This window comes from Tachypleus tridentatus, chromosome 13 (genome assembly GCF_004210375.1).
Source record: "Tachypleus tridentatus isolate NWPU-2018 chromosome 13, ASM421037v1, whole genome shotgun sequence".
Lineage (NCBI taxonomy): Eukaryota > Metazoa > Arthropoda > Merostomata > Xiphosura > Limulidae > Tachypleus > Tachypleus tridentatus.
The window spans coordinates 39,362,406-39,387,976 of record NC_134837.1 but is presented as its reverse complement, the minus strand read 5'-3'; the positions used below and the strand labels follow the sequence as shown (position 1 = coordinate 39,387,976).

At 32.0% G+C, this 25,571-nt stretch overlaps 1 protein-coding gene across 3 annotated transcripts in view; it reads left to right on the top strand.

The window, feature by feature from the left end:
• Positions 1-634: 634 nt before the first annotated feature.
• The window catches only part of LOC143240391 (transmembrane 6 superfamily member 1-like), a 38,438-nt gene continuing 13,501 nt past the window's right edge, over positions 635-25,571 (top strand). Inside the window, exons 1-6 of one of the 3 annotated variants that reach the window (XM_076482727.1) lie at positions 635-1,031; positions 7,267-7,338; positions 17,783-17,912; positions 18,390-18,472; positions 19,986-20,086; positions 21,074-21,172. In XM_076482727.1, the coding sequence (XP_076338842.1) occupies positions 806-1,031; positions 7,267-7,338; positions 17,783-17,912; positions 18,390-18,472; positions 19,986-20,086; positions 21,074-21,172 (711 nt within the window). In that variant the 5' untranslated portion in view covers positions 635-805. Of the gene's footprint in view, positions 1,032-7,266; positions 7,339-17,766; positions 17,913-18,389; positions 18,473-19,985; positions 20,087-21,073; positions 21,173-25,571 lie in introns of all 3 variants that reach the window. The other 2 variants (XM_076482729.1, XM_076482728.1) reach the window with 2 other exon arrangements.

Below are 25,571 nucleotides of genomic sequence, written 5' to 3'. Positions count from 1 at the left end.
AAATTATATCACGACTACGCATATCTCGAAATCTCAGATACCGAACTCTTTAGAAATGTTAATTGGTGTCTTACTCCTATAATGAACTCTTTTTTTTTTTTTTTTTACATTTATGTTCTATAATTCGCTATGTGAACATGTATAGATAGTATAAAACTGAGGCCTTGGTAGATAAAAATGAATAAAATATACATTTTTACGTTGACCTCTAACGTCTTTGTGGTCCTCCAACGGGGTCCCCCATTGGGACAGCGGTAAGTTTTCGGATTTACACTTCTGAAAATCAGGGTTTCGAGTCTCTTCTGCAGACTCAGCAGATAGTCCGATGTGGCTTTGCTATAAGAAACACACACATACACAATTTCTCCGACGGGACAGTGGTAAACATATGGATTTACAATGCTAAAATTAGAGTTCCGATTCCTTTCGATGTGCACAGCAGATAGAACGCTGTGGCTTTGTTATGCAAATAAAAGAAAAACACACGCATATTAAAATATTTGTGATCCTAAGTGGCTCAGTAACAAATCTGAGGGTAAGGATCACAATACCGAAAATCGCTTTTCGAAACAATAACCCCTTTGCCAAGTTGAATTTCCTGTTTTATACAATATTTAAGTTTTAGTCACAGCGCACTCTTGGGCTCATGTTTTATACGATGTAAATAACAAAATGGTGTTGTTTAGATTGTTTCGCGAAAAAGAAAAATGCTTCTTTGAACTTGAAGTGAAGCTTGAAATAATTTTATTTCAAATTAATAAGTTTATTAGTACAAGTTTAGCAAGTTTTTTTTAACATTTGAGAAATGTCATTTTCCAATGCAACAAAAGTTTTTATAGCTTCAGTCTTAACTGTACCACTGACTTACGTATATAACATGGTGATGCTGTTGATACAGTGGGACACGACGAGTCCTGTTGTCTGGCTAATTGGTGCTTTATTTATTTTGACAGTACTGTCAGTTTCAGTTGTAAGGTCATCAGGGTCCCATGGATATGGTGTAAAGAAACAAGATAATTACCAATTTTATGGTACCTAGCATTATTATTAGTAGTATATTACATGGCATGTCTTATTTGTAAGTTATTGTCACAATTAGTGACATTACTATTTTTTTAATTTTACTTTGATCAGCTATTAAGTTCTAGTTTATTTAGTTCTAATTGTACTATTGTAAGTGTAACACTGAAAACTTAATCTAGAATTGATATATGCAAGAATTAGATAAAATGCTTTTATCTTTACGTATGGACACGTGTAATGTTTTGCTCATTATTGAAATATCAAGGTATTTTATTTATTAATTGTATATGCAGTAATATTAAATGCATATTTTTATGTTATCCTTAATGAGTTCTAGACTTTTAAGTAAAACTAGTGACTTTGAATCTTTATATTGTCTCAACAAGTACTTTTTTTTTCCTGGGATGTTTCCTTTTGAATAATAGTTGCATATCTGTCTTGGACATTAATTACAGAGAAAAAAAAAAAATTAAGGAATAATTCCTCTATATGACAGTAGTATACATCATGTTATTGTTAGAGTACTGTTTGAGTGTATTGCCTAACTGCTTGAGACAGTTGTTAAAATGTGTACAACAGTTAGGTCATTCCATGTCAAATCATCCAGGGGACTGCACGTGACCCCCACAGAATGCCTTGAAAAAATTCACATGTGCTCATCTACCCATATAATGAAATATTGCCAAAGATTATATCAATATCTCTAATAGTTTCTGATTTACAGCCCTGTAAAATTTACTTTTTTTCATTTTTAACAAATTCATTTTTGGGCAACTTTGCTTAAAGCTGCAAGAGTAATGGTGGTAGAAAGCTGAAATTTGCTACTCTGACTAAATTAATTTTACAGAATTCAAAAATGGTCTTAAACCAAGTTTATCTCTCTTAGGATTTTCATAGTGAGGCTGTAAAATCACCTGAAAACCCAAAATTGTAAAAAAAACAACATTGGTTTATTTAATAAGCCATAGCTCTAAGACTCAATATGATACAAAGCTGAAATTTATTTTCAAATTTCCAATAACACATCAGTTGATAACTCAGCAATTGTTGTAATTAAAAGTATGTTAGATGTGTAAAAAATGTATTTGCATGCAAATAAAAGATATAAAAGATAGATCAGATGAACATTCTGATGTGTTGATGCCATTTATGAAGAAATCAAGAAATGAACTGTTCTCGTGGCCTGCAAGGTCACGTAAAGATGAAAGATGGATTCCTTTCCAACATATTCTTTGTCTGATAAGTGCACCCACCATGCAAGGCAGTAGTGCTCGTCACTATGTCCTAAGTCAAAGAGATCTCAACATAATCAAACTCCAATTTCAGAAATTTATTCAAGCTGTCTGAACAAAGCAATGTTTATTTTATGTTGTTAAGGCTAATTTATTACCAAAGCAGTTTTTGAAACATTTCATTGTCACGATTATTTGAGTTTGGTGTGCTATAATCTTTCTCAGTTATCCCCTGTTGTAGCACTGTGCTTTTTGTGTCTGATTTACCTTTGTATTTATTATATTATGAATCTTAAACTCAGCCATATCTGCATAACTGTAATGCATATACAATATATTTGCATTGCTATGTGATCTAACTAGTTATGCCAATAAACTTGTTCAGAAATTAATTAATACTTTCTTGTTTCTTACAACTTCATTATTTAACATTATGAAAGGCTGGTTAGAATATTTCAGTGAGATTCATAAAATTCTGACAGGTATTTTTTAAAATTGTATGGATATATTTGCACACAGTAACATACCTGAACTGAAGTTTTGTTTTTCAAGTAAACAATGGTCCCGGAGACCAAGTTCTTGGGGCTTATCTTTGATCGTAAACTGACCTTTATACCACACTTAAAGCAGCTTTGGGTCAAATGCACAAGAGCACTGAACATTTTCTGTGTTCTCTCTTCTACCAGTTGGGGGGCAGATCGCTGTTCAATGTTAAAGGTATATCGTGCTCTTATTAGATCGAAACTCGATTATGGATCAATGGTCTATGGCTCTGCCAGACCCTCGGCCTTAAAGATGCTGGACCTCGCTCATCACCAAGGACTTCGACTCTGCACTGGAGCTTTCCGTACCTCTACAGTTCAAAGTATATACATTGAATCTCATGAACCTTCTCTACACCTTTGCCGTTTGCAACTATCTTTACAATATACTTCGAAACTTCATTCCTTACCAAAGCATCCCACCTGGAAATGTGTTTTCCTTCCTCGGTGGGCAGTACTTTTTCAGAACAGACGATCTGTCATTGCTCTGTTTGGCCTTCGTGATCCGGGAGCAATTGGATGAATTGGGTCTGTCCTTGGATAACATTGCAGATTCCACAGGTCAGCCCATCCCACCATGGCTTATTACAGCCCCCAAATGTGACCTTTCTTTCAGTCACCTAAAAAAGGCAGATACTCCAGATTGGAAGTACCATCTTTTATTCAATGAATATCTTTCAAACAATCATTCAGTTCCCATTTATACAGATGGTTCCAAATCAGGTAATTCAGTGGGCTCTGCTATGGTTTGCTATGGGTCAGTAGTTGTGTGCAGAATCCCTTCTACAGCTTCTGTGTTCACTGCTGAACTGTATGCCATATCTCTTGCCCTGGATCATATTGCAGCTGAGCAGTACTCCAACTGCACTATTTATACTGATTCGCTTAGTTCTATACTTGCCTTGGAATCACTACACATTAGCTCACATCCTATTCTCGCTGATATTCAAACCGACTGGCCCATTTCTCATTAGCAGCTACTTCAATCCAGTTTTTCTGGATACCAGGCCATGTTGGTATTTATGGAACGAGCTTGCAGACATGGCAGCTAAATATGTCTGCTTCAGCACCATCACTCCTATGCCTATTCCGCACATGGACTATGGTGTTGTCTTCAAGGCTCGGCTCTGTGCCAGCTGGCAGTCCACTTGGAATGAGCAACGTGACAACAAACTTTTCAAATCAAACCCAAAATTGGACTTTGGCCATCTAGCTTCCGTAAAGTTCGGAAGGAGGAAGTTGTTCTCACTAGGCAACGATTGGTCACAGTTTTTAACTCATCATTTTCTTTTATCTGGAACTGATGCACCAATGTGTAGTTTGTGTAACACTCAAATCACTATCAGCCACGCTTTTACTTTCTTGCCATCGCTACAATTCTCAACGACGGCAATATTTTAAACATATTTTTCCCAGGGTCAGTCTGTAACATTGGACAGAGTTATTGGTGATGGTGACTCTGTCCACCTTGATAATGTTTTTAATTTTTTAATGGCCATTAACCTTTTAATCTCATTTAAGTGTTGCATATTTATTCATTACACCTTTTAATTGTGGTTCCTTTTTTACAGTTTTAATCTCTCTCCTTCCATTTGACATTGGACAATGGCCAGAACATTAAATAACTCGACACCAGGACTAGAAAGGCCAACTTCAGGTGACTAACGCTCCTGTTTGAACTACTGTTAGTCTTCCTGGCGAGTTGTTATTATACTTTGCTGCATATTCACACTTTTACTACTACTTTTTAGTACTGGCCATATTGACTCATAACCCGGAACCAGGACTGGAAAGATCAACTTCAGGTGACTGACGGTGGTTTTTATACTTACCTGTTAGTCTTCCTGGCGGGTTATGATCATTACCATTTTGCTACAGGTAGTTCTTTACAACTTTGTTGACTGGATGTCAACATTGGTTTTACACCATTTTCTGTTTTAATTGCCGTTTTGCTTTTATCTTCATTACTTTTACAAATGTTACTCCATTTACTTGACTTTTATCTTTTTACTGGACATTTGGCTACTCATTATTACGATTTTGCGGAGTGTCTTTTAAAACTTTTATTCTTTTACATTTTGATAATAGCTGCTATGACACATAACCCAGAACCAGGACTGGAAAGGCCAACTTCAGGTGATTGACGGTGGTTCTTGAACTTACCTGTTAGTCTTCCTGGCGGGTTATGATCATTACCTTTTTGCTAGAGTAAATACCTTACAACTTCTTATACTCTGCCTTCTATCTTAACATTGTAGACTAGATGTCAACATTGGTTTTATACTTTTTTGTTTTACCTTCATTTCCATTTATGCCTATTACTACATTTATTTATTTATTTTTATTTTATTTTTTTTACATTTTTACCGAATGTCTGGTGCAGATGGCCTCACTGCTTTGTGCCATAAAACACTAAATCAATCAATCAATCAATCAAGTAAACAACGTATGGTTAGAGGATACTTTAAAAAAATTATAACTCGAAAAGTAGGTTGAACACCATCCTGATTTTTTGTAGATCTTATTCAGAGATGTAAGAATATATGGTAAAAATCTGAAAAGGCTGAATAACTGGTGACATGGTCATACTGTGGCCTGAAGTAGGGCTATTTTAACTAAATCATAAAAAGTTGCATGCAACTACATTTTTTTACAGGAGATCTAACAGACTTTTAATTACAACAATTGCTGATTTATCAACTGATGTGTTATAGGAAATTTGAAAACAAAATTCAACTTTGTATTTTATTAAGTCTTCGAGCTATGGCTTATTAAATAAACCAATGTTGTTGTTTTTACAATTTTGGGTTTTCAGGTGATTTTACAGCCTCACTATGAAAATCCTAAGAGAGATAAACTTGGTTTGAGACCATTTTTGAATTCTGTAAAATTAATTTAGTCAGAGTAGCAAATTTCAGCTTTCTACCACCATTACTCTTGCAGCTTTAAGCAAAGTTGCCCAAAAATGAATTTGTTAAAAATGAAAAAAAGTAAATTTTACAGGGCTGTAAATCAGAAACTATTAGAGATATTGATATAATCTTTGGCAATTTTTCATTATAAAGATAGGTGAGCAGATGTGAATTTTTTAAAGGCATGCTGTGGGGGTTACCTGGAAAAGTTTCCAAAATCTGGATGATTTAACATGGAATGACCCAGTTCTCCTATTCATTGTTTGCTGGTATCGTAATACCATTAACAACATATTGTACATGAGGAAGGAAGTACTTTGTGCTAATATGGTTATAGATAGGCAAACGATTTATATGCATAAGAAAAATTTTTATTGGTTGTGGATCATACTATGTGTAGCACTAAATAACAAAGATAATAAGGTTGTAGTTATACCATAGTTTATTTCTGATTAATAGGTTCTATAAACATATGGCTTATTGAAAGTTTAACCATGACTTATATGTATTTATATTTTATAATATATTTTGCCTTTCAGGTTTTCATCATTGGTGATGATCTGGTGTAGCTATTGTTGGCCTGAAAGCATTTTGTGACATACATTTAAACTTTGTTTATTATTTTTTCACTTAAAAGATTGAAGTAGAAACTTAAGAGATTCTTTGAAAACGTCAGCAAATTCATGTATATTCATGTATTGTCATGGTATTTTTATATTTATTTGTTGTTCTATATATTGGAAAACCAAGATGTAAATCTATATTTTATAACAAAATATTAAGATTTTTCTGGTTTATCTCTTCCAGTTGTTCACATTTTTATTTATTCTACAGCAAATGCACTGTTAGTGATTATTTAGGTGCTACTTTTAAATAAATAATGCTCTTCTAAACGAATTGCTTTATGTTGTGTTTGTTAAGGTTAAAGATTGAAAGAAAATATACAATATTTTTCTTTTGCTAAATGTGATAGATAAATGAAAAGACTGTTAAAAAAAAAGGAAACCAAAGTTTTATTTAATTTTTTCCTGGATGCATGTTGTCATGCTTTTATTATTCATATCTGTGATTCTTACATGTAATGTACTTACATTTTTGGCCACTTACTATACATTATACTTTAAAATTAGTACTTCAGGTGCTACATCATACTAATTTATGTATACTTTTACTTTTCATCATTCATTATAATACGTTATGTAGCAATTAATTTAGTAACATTAATGTGTGCCAATAGATTTATTAGTGGGACAGGTGGTATTCAAACATTTTGGTGCTAATAAATTATTTTGTTATTCTTGATGCATTATATTTAAGGCTTTATAAATAATACATTTCAGTCACTGAGAGCAAGCTTAAAAACTAAACTAAAGTTCAACCTTGTTTAAAGTATTAAGCTGTTTCAATCATAGAGTTGTATAATTAAAAAAAAAACAAAGTGTAAGGAAGTAAAAGCTTTAAAGCATTTATCTATTATTATTTCATAGACATGCTTTGCAGTGTTTAGTATGCTTTAAAATCTTTAAGGAATGTTAATATATGATATTTTTATACAAGTTTTTGCAGTGTCTTCTGTCTCTGGAGTAGTTGCTTTGATCATTGCACTGGAACTTGATGGAATAATATCAGGTAGTTTGTTTTTCAAGCTGCTTCATTTTTTAATAATTCATCTAGCTAAAAGATATATATCTTAAATGTACAACTTGGAAAGAAATTGTTATGCTGTGCAAAAATATCCATGATTATACTTAGGTGTGTCAGTCACCATCATAACCATAAGTTCATGATTGTTGATGTCATAATATAAAACTTATTCAAGTTTTGTGTCTTTGGATCAAATGTTTTTGATGTGAGAATTTCCCAGTTATTTCACTTTAAATGTCTCACAGATGAGATCATTGACAAAATAAAAAAAAACTTTATTTTTAATGACACAGGAAAAAGTAAAATATTGTTGAATGCTCTTTGTTCTTTTGTCAAACATTCCACTTTGTTTGAAAAGTCAGAATATTGACCTTGAATTGTTTAAATTTTACTTCACTTGAACTCTCAGCATCAGTACAGATGACCAAAATTAAAGTTGGATGATGAAGCTCACACCATCTTAGATTTTATAAAAAGCAGTATAGGATCTTAATGGGATCAGGAGGTGTTTATTCAGTACATTAGCCATTGTAATTTCATGGACAATGAATTTACCTGTGACTAGAAAGAAAAAATAACTTGCTCAACTTGTGATTTTAAGAACATAATAACAGTTTGGAAAACATGAGATGTGAATAGTTTTGATTTATACACATAATGGAAAGTTTAATTAAATAGCATAACTTGCAGATTATTACAGTTTATATTGATTTAGTTGATGAATTTATTAAGCAGTTGCTATTTTTGCCTCTAAAAGTTCTTTCTCTGATAGTTTGTATCTTCTTTTTGTTGCTACGGTGAAGGTAACCAACTGGATATCTAGATGCTGTTGGAATGAAAAAGTTCATACTGGCTCAGCAAAATACAAAAATGTATCTTTGACCTTGTCATTTTCTTGTAAACATTCTTCAACAAGAACCAGCTAACATTTGCCATAAAATTTTCATGCAACATAGTTTATAATATCTATGCTCTGGGATAAACTCACTTAGGTTACTAACTTTCAGTCAATTTGGAGAGATAGGGACTCAGCAACATGTCAGAAAAAATAAAACTGTTGTATTCTGTCATTATTACAAATGCAGTGAGCTGAAGTTGTAATATTTTTCTTCTCAGTATGAATTCTATATTTTGAGACACGTTCATGATGAATTCTACCAGGCTATCTTTATCCCTGTTAAAAAAACACAAAAAAAACTCTTAGACTGAGGATTGGATCATATGACCTTTAAAATGTTTTATTTTCTCTCTTAATCACATGAATGTTCCAGTAACATCATTTGCAAAGGACTTTTGAAATGAGGATTGGATCATATGGCCTTTGAAGGCTTTTTTGACTGCAAATTAATTGATATCCATAAATGCCATCACAGGCCCCTTTACCATGGCTCATTGGAAAGTACTGCTCTTCTGGCATTTTAATACCAAATCTTGATTTTGGTCATCCATGTTGATGCTTACGGTCAAAGTTATGTCCAAGATTAAAATTTTGAATGTTAGAAAAAATGCCATATTCTAAAAGAGCACAAAGAGAGTTTTCCAGCAATATTCTACTTTTTACTGTAGCGTTAGCAAGATAAATAAAAAGTGTTAGTAATTTTATGTCATTATTCTCATCTGGAAGTCCTTTTGGATCAAACACTTAATGACCTCTTGGACTAAAACCATTTGACCTAGAATCATGAAACGTGGCTAATGTATGACACCAATCATTTTCCTTCATAGTTGGAAGAGGTGAGGTTAGAAACCTTTTTAAAATGATAGATTTGACATAGACTGACCCACATAAACTTGGCAACTGAAATAATTATAGTAGTAATATCTATTTAAAAACAATAATCATACTAAATGATAAATTTATGTCAGAACTCATCCACCCAATTTTTCATTTCTTCAAAAATTAATGATAGGGTAGGCTTAACTGTTGAACCCTAAAACTAATATGACAAGATTTTTTGCAGTAAGTACATCTCTCTTCCTTTTGATCATACCCCTTCACAATTAAAAGTAAATATTTTCGACAAAAGTAAAATACCTTTATTATATTACAATGCCAGTAATGTGATTTCTACCATTGAACAGTTTTGATGTACAGTTTATAGAGTGCCAAGCTGCTGTATTCAAGCATTCAAAACTTACATTTAGCTAGTGAAAACATTTACATATTCCCTGACCATGCATTAAATAAAAGCTAAAATATAGGTTTACTCACTTTGATGTCAGATATCAAATACACCTGTAGCCCATTGCATACAAGTTGGTTAATTGCAACCTTCTGTCTTATTACTGTAGAACTTCTTCAAAATACTGCTATTTGTAGTTCTTGTTAATTCCAGTTAAGGAGCTGGTAATGTTCAGTTGTAATTGACAGAAATCCATTGTATTGAATAAACCACACACAGGGAAAATATAAAGGGGCAAGAACCCATTTGCATGTCTTTCAGCAGCAATTTGCCTTGATTTTGCTTCATTTAAGTGTCATTGTAATTGTGTTTTTCCAAATATTGAAAGTGTATGATTTGAATATGATCACTTATCAATAAAACAAAAAGTACGACAACTCCAAACTATGGGTATTTGAATGTGAGACTCTCATTTGATTGTTGAATGCTCTAATCATTGAAACAGTTTGAGCATTACATAACATTACCAACAGACAATGTTTATTATATACATAAATCCTTAATGCTTAAAGTAAAATGCACTAAAGTTGGAAAAATCATTGTTTTTGTTTTTTTTTCATTTTATTTGAGTTAAAGCAAAGTGCATTTGGAGCATTTTAAATTTTTTGTGGTAATATATTTTCTTGCTGCATCAGTTCATATTCAAAATGTAATATTTAATGCAGGTAATTCAATGACTTTCTCACAGAACCATCTACCTGCCTAAATGAGTTGGGCTAGTTTAGTTTATCCTGTTAATTTTTGGATGTTTATTTTATTTGTAATTTTCAATTATTTGTAATGGTGCATTTATTACATTTGTAAAGTTATTGTTTAATATATGAAAATAAATGCAGGTTGTTGTTATGTGCATCAGACGTAATTTTTTTATTGCAAAACAAGTCATGTGGTGGACAAAAAAATATCTGACTTAATAATTGCAAATTGTATGTGTATACTATAATTCATGGATAAAAAATGGTGGCAACTACTCCCCACACAATCCTGCTTATGCTGTGTGTTGATCATCTTAATTATTTAGTAGTTTGAATGTGACAGTGATTATTGCTGACAGCATCTGTTTGACTCAGATTGACTCCAAACATAAAGGGAAGACAACATTGGTTTATTTTCTTCCATTTTAAACATGCCATAAAGGTTCATATAAAGAAAACCATATCCTTAAATCTATGAAGTTGTTGGTTGAGGTATTTCTTTGAAATATTAAAATAAAACATTTTGCCTCAGTGTTGGACAATTTTGACATTTTTTGCAAGGTCTAATTTTAAGTGAAACTCAGTATTACATTACATTCAAAGAAGGAGCCATCAATGAGGTCTGATTTTAAACTATTGTTTATAGTATTATCAGTGTTCTTAATTTATGAATTAAAGCTATAATTTTACAAAATTAAGCATTTAAAATTTTCAAAGAAATAGATAATTGCATGTATTGGAAGGCAACATATTAGTACAGTAAAGGTAAGTTACAACTTGAGAATAATATCACAAGCATGAAAATTAATGTTTACTATTAAGCTTATGCATTTGCAGTTGCTTTTACCAGAGTGAAAAATATTTTTGTAAAGATTTGTTGGAACTTGTATTTTCTTAATTTAGCTTTTTCATTTTTAACAGAGACAGAAGCCATAATTTCAGAAAAAAAAATTTGTTACAGTGCTGTTGTGAACTAAATTTTTAAATATTTATATTTATTTGTACAGTTGGTTACAGAGTTCTAGGATCATTATAATGTATGGATATGTGAACTTTTGAAACTTTGGGGAAGATGTAGCTGGAACCACAACAGCATATAAGCACATTATTAAACCTTTTGCAATGGGTCATGAGTCAGAGACTATGCCATCGCATTTGTTGGCTTGCATTCAAAATTTTATTGAACTACTATTTTATGACTTTATATCAGTAAATTTGGAATCAAATTGTGAAGTATAAAAAGTAAATATTGAAAGAACACATCCAAATATAGATTTTAGTGAGTCACTTTGTATGTTGAATTCAGCATTGTTTAAAATTAGATGTTTTTGATGTCAAAATACTAAGTCTATAGTTTTCTACAAATTAGGAACTCAAAATACTAATATTATCAAGCTAGAATATAAAATAAGAACCTCGTATCTTTATTTTGCTGAGATATGGCTTATACACTGAATCAAATACAGTGACCTCCTTCACCTCTTTCTATTTCTGGAAATGGTCCCTTACATATGTTTACTTCAATATATGACCTGTGAATAACCAATCAACAGCTTAGAATGTCCCAAGAGTGGTTTTTCTCAGCCATTTTAATCTTTGAAAGGCTACTACTTTTTTTCAGTCTGAGATTTCAGTGAGGTAGGTTGTGTGTTTAGTCTGCTCGAAGTTTCATATTTTTTTAAAATCTAAATATATCTTAGTTACTAAGCTTAATAAATTATAGTGGAATTCTATGGTATCAGTATAGTTATTTATAATTTTTTGGTTTTTTTAACTTTATAGATAAAACCTAAAAAAAAAAATATTTGATATCCTCCACATGCAAAATTTTAAAAGGCTTAGCAACCTATATTCAGCAGCAACTGAATACAAAGATTGTAGCGAGAAAATATAATTGTTTGGTTCTTGGTTTATTGTTCTATATTTTAAGGAAAATAAGTTTAATAATTTATTTCTAAACAGTAATAATTTATTTATGTAACATATGATAATTGAAATGTTGGCTATATATTACAAAATACTAGTCCACTAAGACACGGCCAAGACAGAGAAGACTAAGGGTCAGTTTTATGTTATTGGACATGTAACATGAGTGCATGTGCACTGCATCAATGCAAGCTATATAATGTTAGCTAGGAATTACTGGAAGGTGAATATAATAAGTAATAAATATTTAGCATTATAAGATCTAAGCTACCTAGACTAAACATTTATATTTTCATGTTACAATGTGTAGTTATTCTGACTTGAAAAAGCACAATTTACATTTATTTCCTAATGTTTTTATGATATTTATAAGGTTGGTCAACTGACAGACCCTACATAGTTAAGAGTGTATAAAAATAACATAAAGTATGAAGTCTTACTAAAATTAAATGTTTGAAATTATTTAGGAGTTTTTAGAGATTACATAAGTAATATTTGAGATTTTTGGGATGAAGAATAGTTTTTAACCTTAGCATAAAATCATGTTGCACTCAGACTAGTAACAAAACAGACTCTGTTTTCACAAACATATTTTTAGTAAAAATATTTCATTAAAAATCTGGTGTTTTGAATACAAAAGTCTTGTAATTTTTACTAAAAGTCAAACAAATCTTGTGAAGATACACATGCTGTATCAAAGATTATAGTGCAAATACTTAACATACATATGTGTAGACAAACTCGTATATTATTCCAAGCTTTTAGCAAATGTGTTAATACTTTAAGAGAGTTTATTTACTGAGGAAGTGGTGTTATCTCAGAATTTAGGTGTATTGGACATAATTGTATCCTGATTAAAACCCTGTTTTTATCAGACATGGAATCTGTAGAATAACATTTAAACTGTAACATTTCATTTTCAGGACGTGTTTATTTTTTCTAGTCAAATCATGTTTAGTTAAATGAGAGTTGAATAAAAAAAGTTAATTTTTAAAAATAAACTCCAACAGATGAGTGGAAAATACTGAAATTATTTTATTTTAAAATCATGATAATGTTTTGAGTCAAGACCTTTCATCAGTTAGTGCTAAAAATTGTTATAAAAACTAAATATATAACAATAATACAATAAAGCTACAGCCTTAGCTGAGATGATTGTAAATTCAAAAGTTATTAGCAGGGCTGTTATGTACATTATCCTTAATTCTAGCTAAGGTTCATGTTGTTGACTGAGTGTAGACTTACCTATAGCAAGGAAACAAATATTTGTATACTACCAGTGATTTTTTTTCAGTAAGTATTTTGTCTTTAAATGGAAAAAAATGTGTATCCCTTTGTTTGATTTGAAGATTACTCTTAGACTGTTGGGGGGTAAGTGTATCTTACCACTATGATTTTGTCTTTAAATGGAAAAAAATGTGTATCCCTTTGTTTGATTTGAAGATTACTCTTAGACTGTTGGGGGGTAAGTGTATCTTACCACTATGATTTTGTCTTTAAATGGAAAAAAATGTGTATCCCTTTGTTTGATTTGAAGATTACTCTTAGACTGTTGTGGGGGTAAGTGTATCTTACCACTATGATTTTGTCTTTAAATGGAAAAAAATGTGTATCCCTTTGTTTGATTTGAAGATTACTCTTAGACTGTTGTGGGGGTAAGTGTATCTTACCACTATGATTTCTTTCTGTAAAGCACATAAAAATCACCATCCCTATAATTTACAATTGCCTAAGCAAATACCATAACAAAAAACAAGCAGTGGACATTTCAGAATAGTAGACTTGCAAAAGATGAATGAATACTAAGGAAAAAGGAATCACTCCTAATTTGTAGTCTATAACCTAGGCTGAACAATCAACTAGCTATGTCACTGCATCACAAACTATGATCAACTCATCATGCCTGAGATGGACAAAAAGTGAAAAGTTCATCCAGCAAACAAGTGTCAATATTTGCTGATGTAGAAGAAAAACAAAATTGTGTTATTCACAAATTACTTAATGCCTGAAGACAATCAAGGTATGGTCAAAAGCTTGCAAGATACAAACTATCGAGGGTTGAGGTGCATAACTTTTTTTTTTGTTTGTTTCCAAGAGTTGTTTTTACTGATGTCTTTTTTTCAGTTGTGTAACCACATACACTGTTTTTAATGCTATATATATATATATATATATTAGACTTTGTTCTTATTGTCATTTCTAAGAGTTACTGTAGTTTGTTTTTTTACTTGGTTAGTCATGTAACCACATAATTTGCCATTCATATCACATATGTATGTAATTGTAACATAGATATAACTCTCTTTATGTATTAGATATGTGTATATATAAGTTTTTACCTTCTCCACATATTAGATATAACATTTGAACTTTACCATCTTGTTAAATTTCAATCGTTGATGTGTAATAATATTAGCAGATTGCTGAATGTAGTGTAAGTTGGATATTTATGTGATTTATAGTGAAACACCCTATATTTTTCTTATATATGTAGTAACCTAGTCCTTAAATGCTATAATGATATGTGTTCTTACTTTTGTTCTTATGTTCATTATGAAATAATCAGATTTCTAAAAGATCTACTTGGCATTACTATCATAGTAAACCTTTGTGGTATCTACACATTAAAAGTATATTGGAATGCTGAAAAACATATATAAAGTTTCAAAATAACTTATCACACATTGAGTTTCTAAAATAATGCAAAACTTTTGAATTATGACCAAAGTTCTTGCATTCCAAAGTTTCTTTAACATCAACCTAAGGGTTAGTAAACAATACCATAATGCTTATTAAAAATTCTTTTCAATAATTACAGGAAAATAAAACAAGTTATAAAACAAATTATGTTAGACATTTGTTTCCAGTCTCTTAAAAAGTGTTAAAACAACACTTTAGTTACTTGGATTATATACATTTTAAAGCAAATCATTGAGGCTCAAAATAGGCAAAAATTATTAATTTAAACTAATACAATTAAAGAAGTTGCACAAACTAAAAAAGAGACAGGTACCCCGTGATCACGTTTACTGAGAACACATCTGAAGTCATACGTGACCTCTCTGATAATGAAAAACATGGTTTAAACTTTGGTGTTACCCATGAAAAAAGTAGAAATACTGATTTCTTTGTAAATTTTGAAAAATTACTAACTAGTATTAAACTGTTACCTATTTGGACTAAAAGTGGGTATACCTCTGATAACTTTATCACAGAAATATCAGGAATAGCTTTATCTGTATTTCATGCTTATTAACTTAAAAATATAATATTAACTTGTCCAGCGATAAAACAGCTGCATTGAGTAATCTAAAATGTTTAACTAATGTAGTGTTGTCAGATCAAGACAAAGTAAACGATGTTGTCATTCTCAATAAACACGTCTACCTTGATATAGTCTGCACTATCTTAAATGACTTCAGCAAGTTTAAAGTTTTAGATAAAGGTCCCACTCAGCAGAAAGAAAATGAACTTCAGAAACACTTATTAAGACTGAAGAAAGATAATGTAATTTCTGATCAAGTATACAACTAGATTAAACCTGTTGGATCACATAGTGACATTATGGGTCTGATTGGTACATCTTTATGTAACATAGGAACAGACAGTTACAAACTAGTTGTTTTTTTTTAAGCAAGTTGTTATTTCTGTTTACTAAGAATTACTTTAACATTAAAAAAATCCTGTGATTTCTGTAATTTAATAAAATTTGTGAAATTTGATTCATCTGTATAAATCACAGATATTACTGATATTAAGTCATTGTACACTAACATTTCATTTAATGATGTAGTCAAATTAATTAGTGATTTATTATTTCCTGAGTAGCCTGAAGTAAAGTCAATGGCATAACTAAAAATCAGTTTATGAAACTACTTGAAATTATAACCAAAGAATCTCATTTTGTGTTTAATACTAGGACATATGATAAAATTGATGGTGTAGCCACTGGCTCACCACTTGCTCCCATACTAGCTAATTTTTTCTTGTCTTATTATGAAACCAATTGGATACAGCCATGTCCATCAGAATTTAAACCTTTAGCTTATAAGAGATGCATTGAAGATGCTTACTGTATTCAGAAAGCAAAATCCTGCCAGAAAGTTTCAAGATTATTTAAATTCATTGCACAAGTATATCAAATTCACAGCTAAAGAGCAAAAAGAATCTGAACTGCCTTTTTTAGATCTAGAAGCTATCAACCAGAACAACAAGTTTTAAACTAAGTACTGTGATAAACATTTTCTGGCCTGTACTGCTATTTCAGCACATTTATACTTGAGTGATACAAAACTAATTTAATAAGTATTTTAGCTCTTATGGTTATTTTCATCATGAAATTATCAGTATTAAAAATATTTGACTGAAAATGCCTTCCCTCTGGAACTCATCAACAAAGGTAGTTTTGAATATATCAGTAAGGTTTACACTCCTAAATTCCTGACCTCAGTGTTTCTAAACATCCTATCACCATCGGTGTTACTTTTCACTCTTTTCCACAGCATTGAACTAAAGCGTAAGACCCAAAGCATTCTGCAGTCAACTTGAGTAATCTTTAAACTGAATAAACGAATATTCAGTTTCTTCCTCTTTGAGGACAAAATGCCTCCTGTAACAAAATCATTTCCAGTATACAAATATTTGTGTCCTTGCTGCACGCAAGTCCATACTGGGTCAATTACTTGAACCTTAGCTACCAGAATCAAGGTAACTATGTATAACAGTCCTGTCAATAACTCTGAAATTTAGAACCACCTAAGCAAAGAGTAATGAATAGATGGTAAGGAAAAAAGGAAGAGCTTCTAATTTATAGCATTCAACTCAAGCTGAACAATTAACAAACTATGTCACTTGTTCTCAAACAGTGATCAACTGATTGTTCCTAAGAAGGGCAAGAAGTGAAAACTTTATCCAATAAACTGCTACAGGATTTATGTAAATTTTTCCTATGGTTCTGTACAGTAGAGGGCCCTCTTGTTAATTCCATTTGTAAGAGGTTCTTTCCTTGTTTCTACAATGGACTTTGGGGGACTTCATTTGTCTCATAACTCTAGCAACAGCATGTCTGTACACTGTTCCTACAGTTGAGCAAATGTTTCTTATTCTCCTTTTAATTCCAGAAGCAAGATGTTTCTGCATTTACAATTGAGTGATTTATGATTTCTGTTCATAATACTTGTTATGGATAATAATCTGATTTTGGAGTTGAGTTGAGGCAATATCACAACCTCATAATGCCAGGTTTGGTTTGTTATAATTCTTGTTCCTGTGGTGGTTTTCTTTTAAAACTTGGCAATTCTCAAAAGTGAGAATTCAGTGGGAATACCAAAGGGAACTACTTGTGCCAATATATGTAGTTCAATACTATTGGTGGAGAGTAGTCACATGATATGTACATGTTCAAAAGTAAAAATGGTGTGAAATTGATGGGGTATATGGATTAATGCAGTGAGTGGAAATATGTTTTTAGTAATACTTGGGTACAGAAAGAAGATTAGTGTAGTTTTGTGTGAGTAGAGGTATGTACCTATCAGAAATAGGTTTTCATGTTAAGATTGTTGATGTTTGTTTTTAATATTATTTAAAAGCTTTAGTGTAAAATTTTTTAGTCTTTCTATTTTTCAGGGTTTATGGGTGTATTTTTAAAGGTTGTGGAGCCAAATCTTCGCTCAGCACATGGAACAATGATGTGTTATTGGCACGGTACTGGAATGTATGCCATGAACCTGCTCATAGTCACTGCCATCTCATGGAAGTGAGTTTGATTAATTATGTACATTGTTAGTGTATATTTTGTAAGAAGCTCTGTACTGAGTTATATGAAAATACAGGAACTTACTAATTTCTTATATGACCCATGAAATTCAGCATCAAAGCTTCTATCTCATTTTATTATTCTTGCATTTTTTAACTGATTTTGTGTTCATCATACTCACAGCTAACATCAAAAGTAAAAAAAAAAATTGAATAATTAGAACAGTTTCTAAAGGTCAGTTATTTTTGTGTTGCAGATAAGTGTTAGTATCATCACTGAACAAATACTGTTTAGGTGCGAGTTGAATCGTTTTTATTATTGTTTATTTTTAATTTTTATGATGCAACTGTAGTATTATATGAATAAGGTATAACAGAGTCATGAATTGCAGGTTCTGTTTTCTTGTGTATAGGTTAGAGGCTTTATTGCAAAGCATATAGTTTTATAGTAAAATAACTTTCTTTTCTTAAACTCTAGCAATTCTTTCATTGAAGTTGGATTGTTTTGGTGTGGTTCTATTGCTAATAGTATGGTGGTGCTGCTATTAGCAGCTTTATCAGGTAAGATGTTTTCTAGCTTATTGACCTATGTGTTTTAGCATATGCTCTTTTTTTTTCAAGTTAGAAAGAATCACATTTGTAATTTTAATTAATCAACAAGCTTGTTTGTGGCTTGAAAAAAAGTGCTTGCTTGGAATGCCATCAAGAAAATAAAATGCAAACAGTTTTTTTTTAAGATGATTTTTTTCCTAAAGTCTCATTTCTTTATTTTATTACCTTTGCATTTTATAAAATTTATCTATAAGTTATCATAACATGGTTTCCCCATGAATGTTGGGCTTGCATTCAGCTATCAACTGGTCTGAATATACATTATGATCCCTGGATTATCAACTGGTAAAGAAATACTAGTATTCCTTGTTGGTCATAGCTTAAACACTAGAACCCTCTGGCTTTTTGCTAGTTGGCCTCTACCAACTTTGAACTCTGCTGTAACAATGTCTGTATACCTTTTATTGTTATACTTGGGTCTCATGTAAATACAGTGAAGTCTACTCTGTGTGAAGTCACTCGAAAACAAGATTTCAAGAACTGTTATTTACCAAAATTCTTGAAGACTCGACTAGTACAACCACAAATATTCTAAACTTAATAAATACACGTGTCTTTAAGTCATCCCCGAGTGTCATAAAATTGAAATTTTAGACTCTCATTATATTACAGAAAATACAAAAAATCATGCAAAACAATTTCAAAAACGTTGAACTACAACAATCATATCATCATACAAAAACAAAATATACAGTTCAACAAACAACTAAAAAAACAGCATTCAGACCTATTGATTTGGTTTTGGTTTTCCAAATAAACATTTTTAACTGATCCCTGAAAAACTAAAATCATATTAAAAAAACCTGACAAATAAATAAGAAAAAGCAGTAAATGTTAACACTAAGAATCACTCACAAATTTAAGTTTAAAAATTCTAATTTAAGAAAATAAGCTCTTTCTCTTCTCTTTCAGAAGTGTATTGATTAAATGATTTTGAAAATAAAAAAAAATGATTTTTTTCAATGTTCTAATAGAGTATTTTTGTATTATAAATGAATAAAGTGTTTCTTGTTTGTCATAAACCCAGATTTTATGTAGTTATTAAATGTTATTTATATGTTGGTGTGAAAAATAATGTATGTAGAAGATAAAAGATGATTAATTTTCTTCTCATCAGATATTTGTAGATTTTTAAAACTAGTTTTACATCAAAATTTATAAAAACTGAAATATATATGTATGTATATGCATAATGTGAAATAATGTTTCTGTGAATGTTACTAAAAATCCTACTATGTTCTGGAAAGGAGCAATGTTCATCCATAACATTTAGTTTATAACTCTAGAAAGATGTTATATATTGATATATAATTATGGAAGTGGCCTTGTTTTCAGTCAGTTTACAAAACTGGTTACTTTTCTGACCTGGGTGGCTGGTATGTGGATATATTGATTTCATTAGCTTACTTAATAAAATCTTGTCTTCAGCATAAGGCTACCCATGTTAATTGTTTATGTGTAGGTAAACATGGATTGACTTGGGGAACTTTGCTCTATGTATCCTTTGCTCTAATTTCTGCTCCAGAATTTTTGAAAATCTGGCGACAACGACAGATTCCAAAGGTACTTATGTAACCACGTTAGTATTTCGTGTAATGTGTAATTTTGGTAACACATTGCTTTCTTTAATATCTTTAATATGTAAACTTTATTACATGGATTCTCATTGTGTATTTTATTTATTATAATTTAAATTAGCTTGCATTTCTTTTATTAAACATCTTACAGTAAATTTTCATTACTTCCTAGACTTTGTTATTGCAAAGCTCATTAGTAGGGTCTTATTGTTTGTTTGTTTTTAAAAACACCTTTAAAAAGTATTGATATTTTTATCTTATAAATAATTCATTTATTATATCAGTACTTTTTATCTCTTCTACTTCTTGGTGTAACTGTAAAACATATTGAATATTGAGAAATTATTAATCAAAGTGTATTGTATTTTCTTGTTGTTTAAAAGGAAAACTTACATTTGAAACTTTCTCACTTAAATTACTATTTTTGAGCTGTTTTAGTTTATTTTTTACTTAATGATATAAACTAAGAAATTATATCATATTTTTTGCATTATAATTTTTATATGAAAGAAATTTTCTGTGAATCTTCGATGATTATTAGTAACTTCTTAAACAGTGTTCAAATTATGGATCTTTGTATTTTGGGTTCAGTAATAAACTATTGTCACTGATGTGTAGAAAGTCAATTACCTTATTCACTGATTATATTTTCTTTATCTGATAAAATGTGAAATAAATTGTGTCTGACACTGTTAATACAGAATTGGGTTTGCTATAAAAACAGTTTGTTATAATTACTACATACAGATATATCAAAAATTGTTTGTAAATAACTAAAAACATTTGTGGAAAATAAGAATTTGAAATAAACAAAATTAATACTTTTAAAAAGATTTCTAAATTAACTTTCTCAACTTAAAAAAATGATTATAACTAAGATTAAAGAAATAAGAAACATGAACTTGGTTATGACAGTTAATGTGGTCACTAAACATATTTTGTTTTATGCTAACTTTAGTTTAACTTACAATAGACAGGTTTACCCCCTCTGCCAGTGAGGAAGAGAAGTTTAGATTGTTTGTGCATGTTGTTTTTAACCTTTGCAAGCTTCATGGCAGTTTTTAGAGGATTGGTAAGTAAACGTGAATGTTTTCATATTGTAAGTTATTTTGCAATGTAAATGAATTTAGAATAAAATTTCAGGCTTTGTTTTAATTTAAAAGTTATTTTATTCTTATGTTCTGTCTGTGAATGTCATATGTTTACAAACTTAAATTCCAAAACATACTGTCTGCTGATACTTATAACCATTTCTTGGCCTTCACTTTGATCGTTCAAGCATTGGTCTTGCTTGCTCCAGTTTTTTTGTTATCCCCCATTTAAATGCCTTTGCATTTTTACTTTGTGACACTCTCTACTTGTGTCAGTTCACCCTCTATCTTGAAACTGTATATAATATTATCAATTTTTCTCAATAAAGCATTCATCATGGTTTTCTCTGAAGTGCTGTGCTTCATTACATTCTAGATTGCAGTTTTGGTGTTACCTTGTGAATTTCTGTACAATTATAATTTCATAAAGTATTTTTCTGTACAGGTGGGGAGAACTCTCAGTTGAGGCTGTCTGTGATTTGATTCATTGTGAAATGGAGACATATACTCAACCTAGGAGTTCAAGCTGGGAAATTTACTGTTTTATTATGTGATGGGATAGATATACCTTATACCCTAGTTACCTTTTCACATGGTTTGGATTACAAACACTAGATGAATCTATATATTGATTCTACAGACTAGATCTGCTTTTTTATATACGGGATTCTAGACTAGATCCCATGATCACTTTGAATATATCACAATTTCATGTATTTTTCAACCCTCGCTCTTGCTTCAAGATTTTTTTCTTCTTTCCTTCCAAAACTTGTACATTGTTGGGATTTATTGAATATGTACATTCTTGTATCTGCTGTAGCCCTCTGTAAGTTACATGAGGTTCTTTTCCTTTGCCCCTTGATGTTTAAGGGCATCCCAGAACAATTGGAGTCTCAAATTGATGTCACTCGTTTGCTTTTTCCTTGTTGTTGTTGACCTCTAGACTTTTTTTGGCTTCTTCTGGTAGCCAGGGCATAACTACACCTTGTGAGTCTCTTCCTTGCTTTATGAATACTCAGAATATATTCAGCCCTTAATTTCAAGGCTCCTCCACTTGAGCACACTGTTTCCAACAGTGTCAGCATATACCCTTGATGGGTGGGGTCTGTAGGGGCAAAGTTATTACAGTTGATAGACACCTGGTATTTCTTTACAGTGGATCCATGGGTACTTTAGGTTTGGTTCTTCCATTCACTTCTTCACCTCCATTATCACCTCAACCTGTGGTATTTTCACAGTGGAGTGCAGATTTTTGTTTTCAAGCTATAATTTAGTTTTTGGTCATGGGGCTTCCCATGAGAGTTGATCCAGTTCTTCTGGGATTTTATTTCAATTTATTTGTTGTGCTCAAGACAATAGGTGATTGGTGGATGATCATTGGCATTTCTTGTATCAGCTAATTTTTTTATCTTTCCAGGTTCACAATTGATTTTGTTTTTGCAACCTACACTGGCATTCTTCACCAAGCCATTTATGACCACTTTTAGTGAGGCATTTTTAATGAATTCATCCTGCCACTTTCTATGTTTCATGCACAGGGATCAGCTTCTGTTGTTCACAAATCTACCCTTTGGCTTGGCACTTTCACCATATTTCCTGCAAGATCATACAAGTTTTTCAACATGTTATAAGTTTGGCCTACCCAACTCCCATGCAGCTCTAGGCTATGGAATTGAGCAGTCAGGCTCTTACTTGGATGGTTCTATCTCTTTTGAGGATCTGATCATCCACTGAATATCCAAGTCCTTCAGGTTGAGCATACATGGAGTCCCTTTAGTGGTTATTAACAACCAGTGGATCAGGAATTCCAATTCACTAGATTATCTAATTTCCATCAGGAGCTACATCTTAGTTCTTGAGTGGTGGTTAACTCAGTGCAACACTACCATCAATGTACCTATACCACCCTTGTGTCCAGAGTTTCATCTTTTCACAGGTGCCACACTTTTGGGATGGGGTGCATATGTTGAAAGTCATGAATTCACGGGTATGTGGACGGAAGACAAATCTTCCTTCCAGATCAATAATTTAGAATTTCTTACTGTCCAATAGACAATGGTTCAAGGTCTAGACATATTGCAGAGAAATGTCATCATGGTTCTTTCCATCATTCCCACAGTGGTTTCATAACTTTTCCTTCATGGGAGTACACATTCTTGGGTCCTTTATTTCTATCTTTGGTGATTTCTCTATAGGGGTCACTTCTTTCCTGTCAATTCTTATCAACCTCCTGGCTTGGAAGTTTCCTGGGGTGATGAGTTTCATAGCAAGTCACCTGTATCAGACCAGTTGATTCCTCCCAGCTAAATGGCTTCTCCATTATACATTTTTCAGATGGTTTTGTTCTTAGCTTAGGTCTCCAATGATTAATACATCTGTTGCTCTTTGCAACTTAAGTACAGGCATTTTTGGTGTACAATACCTCATCCTCAGGCTTTATTTATAGATGCATTCAGTCCAGATTGGATGGGATTGCACCTCTATACCTTTTACCATTTCATCTGTTACTAGAGTTCTGACTCTGATTTGATCCTCTACTTGGGAGCTGTTGGTAGTGTCACATTGGCTGGCCTAACCATGGTTTCCTCTTTTTACAGTATCTTCAAGAGGATTTACATTTGCCTCCCCTCTTTGGCTATTTCTGAGACAACCTTGATCCAACATTCTACACCCAAACGTTTCCAAGCTCATGAGGGTTTGACTTCTAAGTTGACTTGTGAGTGCCTCATGAGAGGTTTAAATCCACTTCACTGAAGCATGCCCACCATATTGCTTTTTGACTTGGGTCCAGTTTCATCTCCTGTAATTTTATGTAAGGTAGCTTTAAAAACTGCTTTTCATTATTGTAAACATTATAAAGTTTTTGATTCGTTAGTGCAATCCAGCATTTTCCATTCGTTCAGAGTCCTTCTTCCCAAATGACATTTTCATTAAGTTAAATGGGATACTAAGGGATATTTCATGCTTTGTCTTGACATCCATTTGAGCTCTTGGCCTCATGTAACATGTATTAACTTCCCTTTAATGGGTATTTTTGTTGATAATGACATATGAATGTTTTTGGTCAGAGTTGTTTGCACTAGGTCTTCATAGGACTCTCTGTAACTCCATTTTGGTCCTTTTTTTCTAAGTCTGTGGCAGCCAGAGAAGTGAATACATCTTGCTGATCAGTTCTCTTATCAGCTGTTTATCACTTCTACAACAAATCAAACACTGATCATTTGTTATCTCCTGAGAGATCCCTGAGGTGGTACATAGTTTGCACCAACTTCTCATGAGGTGATGATACTCAACTTTGTATTAAATGTTTCCCAGGATTTATTCCCAGCTTATTTTGGCTAGGTGGATTTACAAATATCCATGTTACTTATTCTGTTTTTTCTTTACAGGTGAGGAAACTTTTGTTTCAGATTTGTCAGTTATCTATGTCTTTTGGTACCCATTTCAATCACCTGCTGGAGAACATCAGATGAGCTAGTATGTAGCTTTTTCATATTCTTTATGTGACCTGTCAGTTTTGTTTTTCTGTGGGTTTTCGACTACTCGTTGTGGCTGTTTTAACAACATCTGTTAGATTATAAGGAGGAGTGTGAATATTTATACTATTGTTCCTTTCTTTTCCAGAGTCCCTTCTTTTTTTCTGTCATTGATCCCCTTCTGACAAGTGTTTTTATCAATCCAGTTTCTCACTAGCATCAAATTTATCTATACTTCCTACCTTTTGCAACAGGTTCTGTAGAAATAAGGTGTTCCTGATGACCATCTAGACACTCACCAAATGATATTGCCATATTCTGTTGAACCACCACTCATGGACTATCATGAGTGAAGCTTAAGGAAATTCTGCCCATTTTTGCTGATCATTGGATTGAATAAATTGGGGTTAGTTGTCAGCTTGCTTTTAACAGTTTAGGAAACCTTGGATCACTTTTTACACTGTTTCCAGAGCACTGTGCCTCATGACTTTCCAAGGCACATTCCCCCAAAGATTCTACTAGTAGAGGAAGGGAGTCCTTACCACACCCAATTTCCAGTTATTGGGGTGGTAGACAGAGGCTTTTCTGTCAGAGTGTTAGAGTGAATTTCTTCACTCCTGGAGAAGAGGGCAAAGTTAAGTTTGGGGCTCTCCTACCTAGGTCCCTGGATATTTTTTCCAGATATCAGTAGGAGATGCACCGGCTTTTACGAGAGTCTACTCATAATACCAATTCATATTTTATACTAAGTTATCTGGTTGAGGTGTGTATGGCCCTTCTTTTTATCGGTGAATATCGAATGTATTGTTCATGGAAGGAGGTCCATCATTTCATCAAATTTTTAACAGGGAGTGGTTTCATGCTAGGTCCTTGTTTGAGCAGTGTTCCATGTCCTCCATAATTT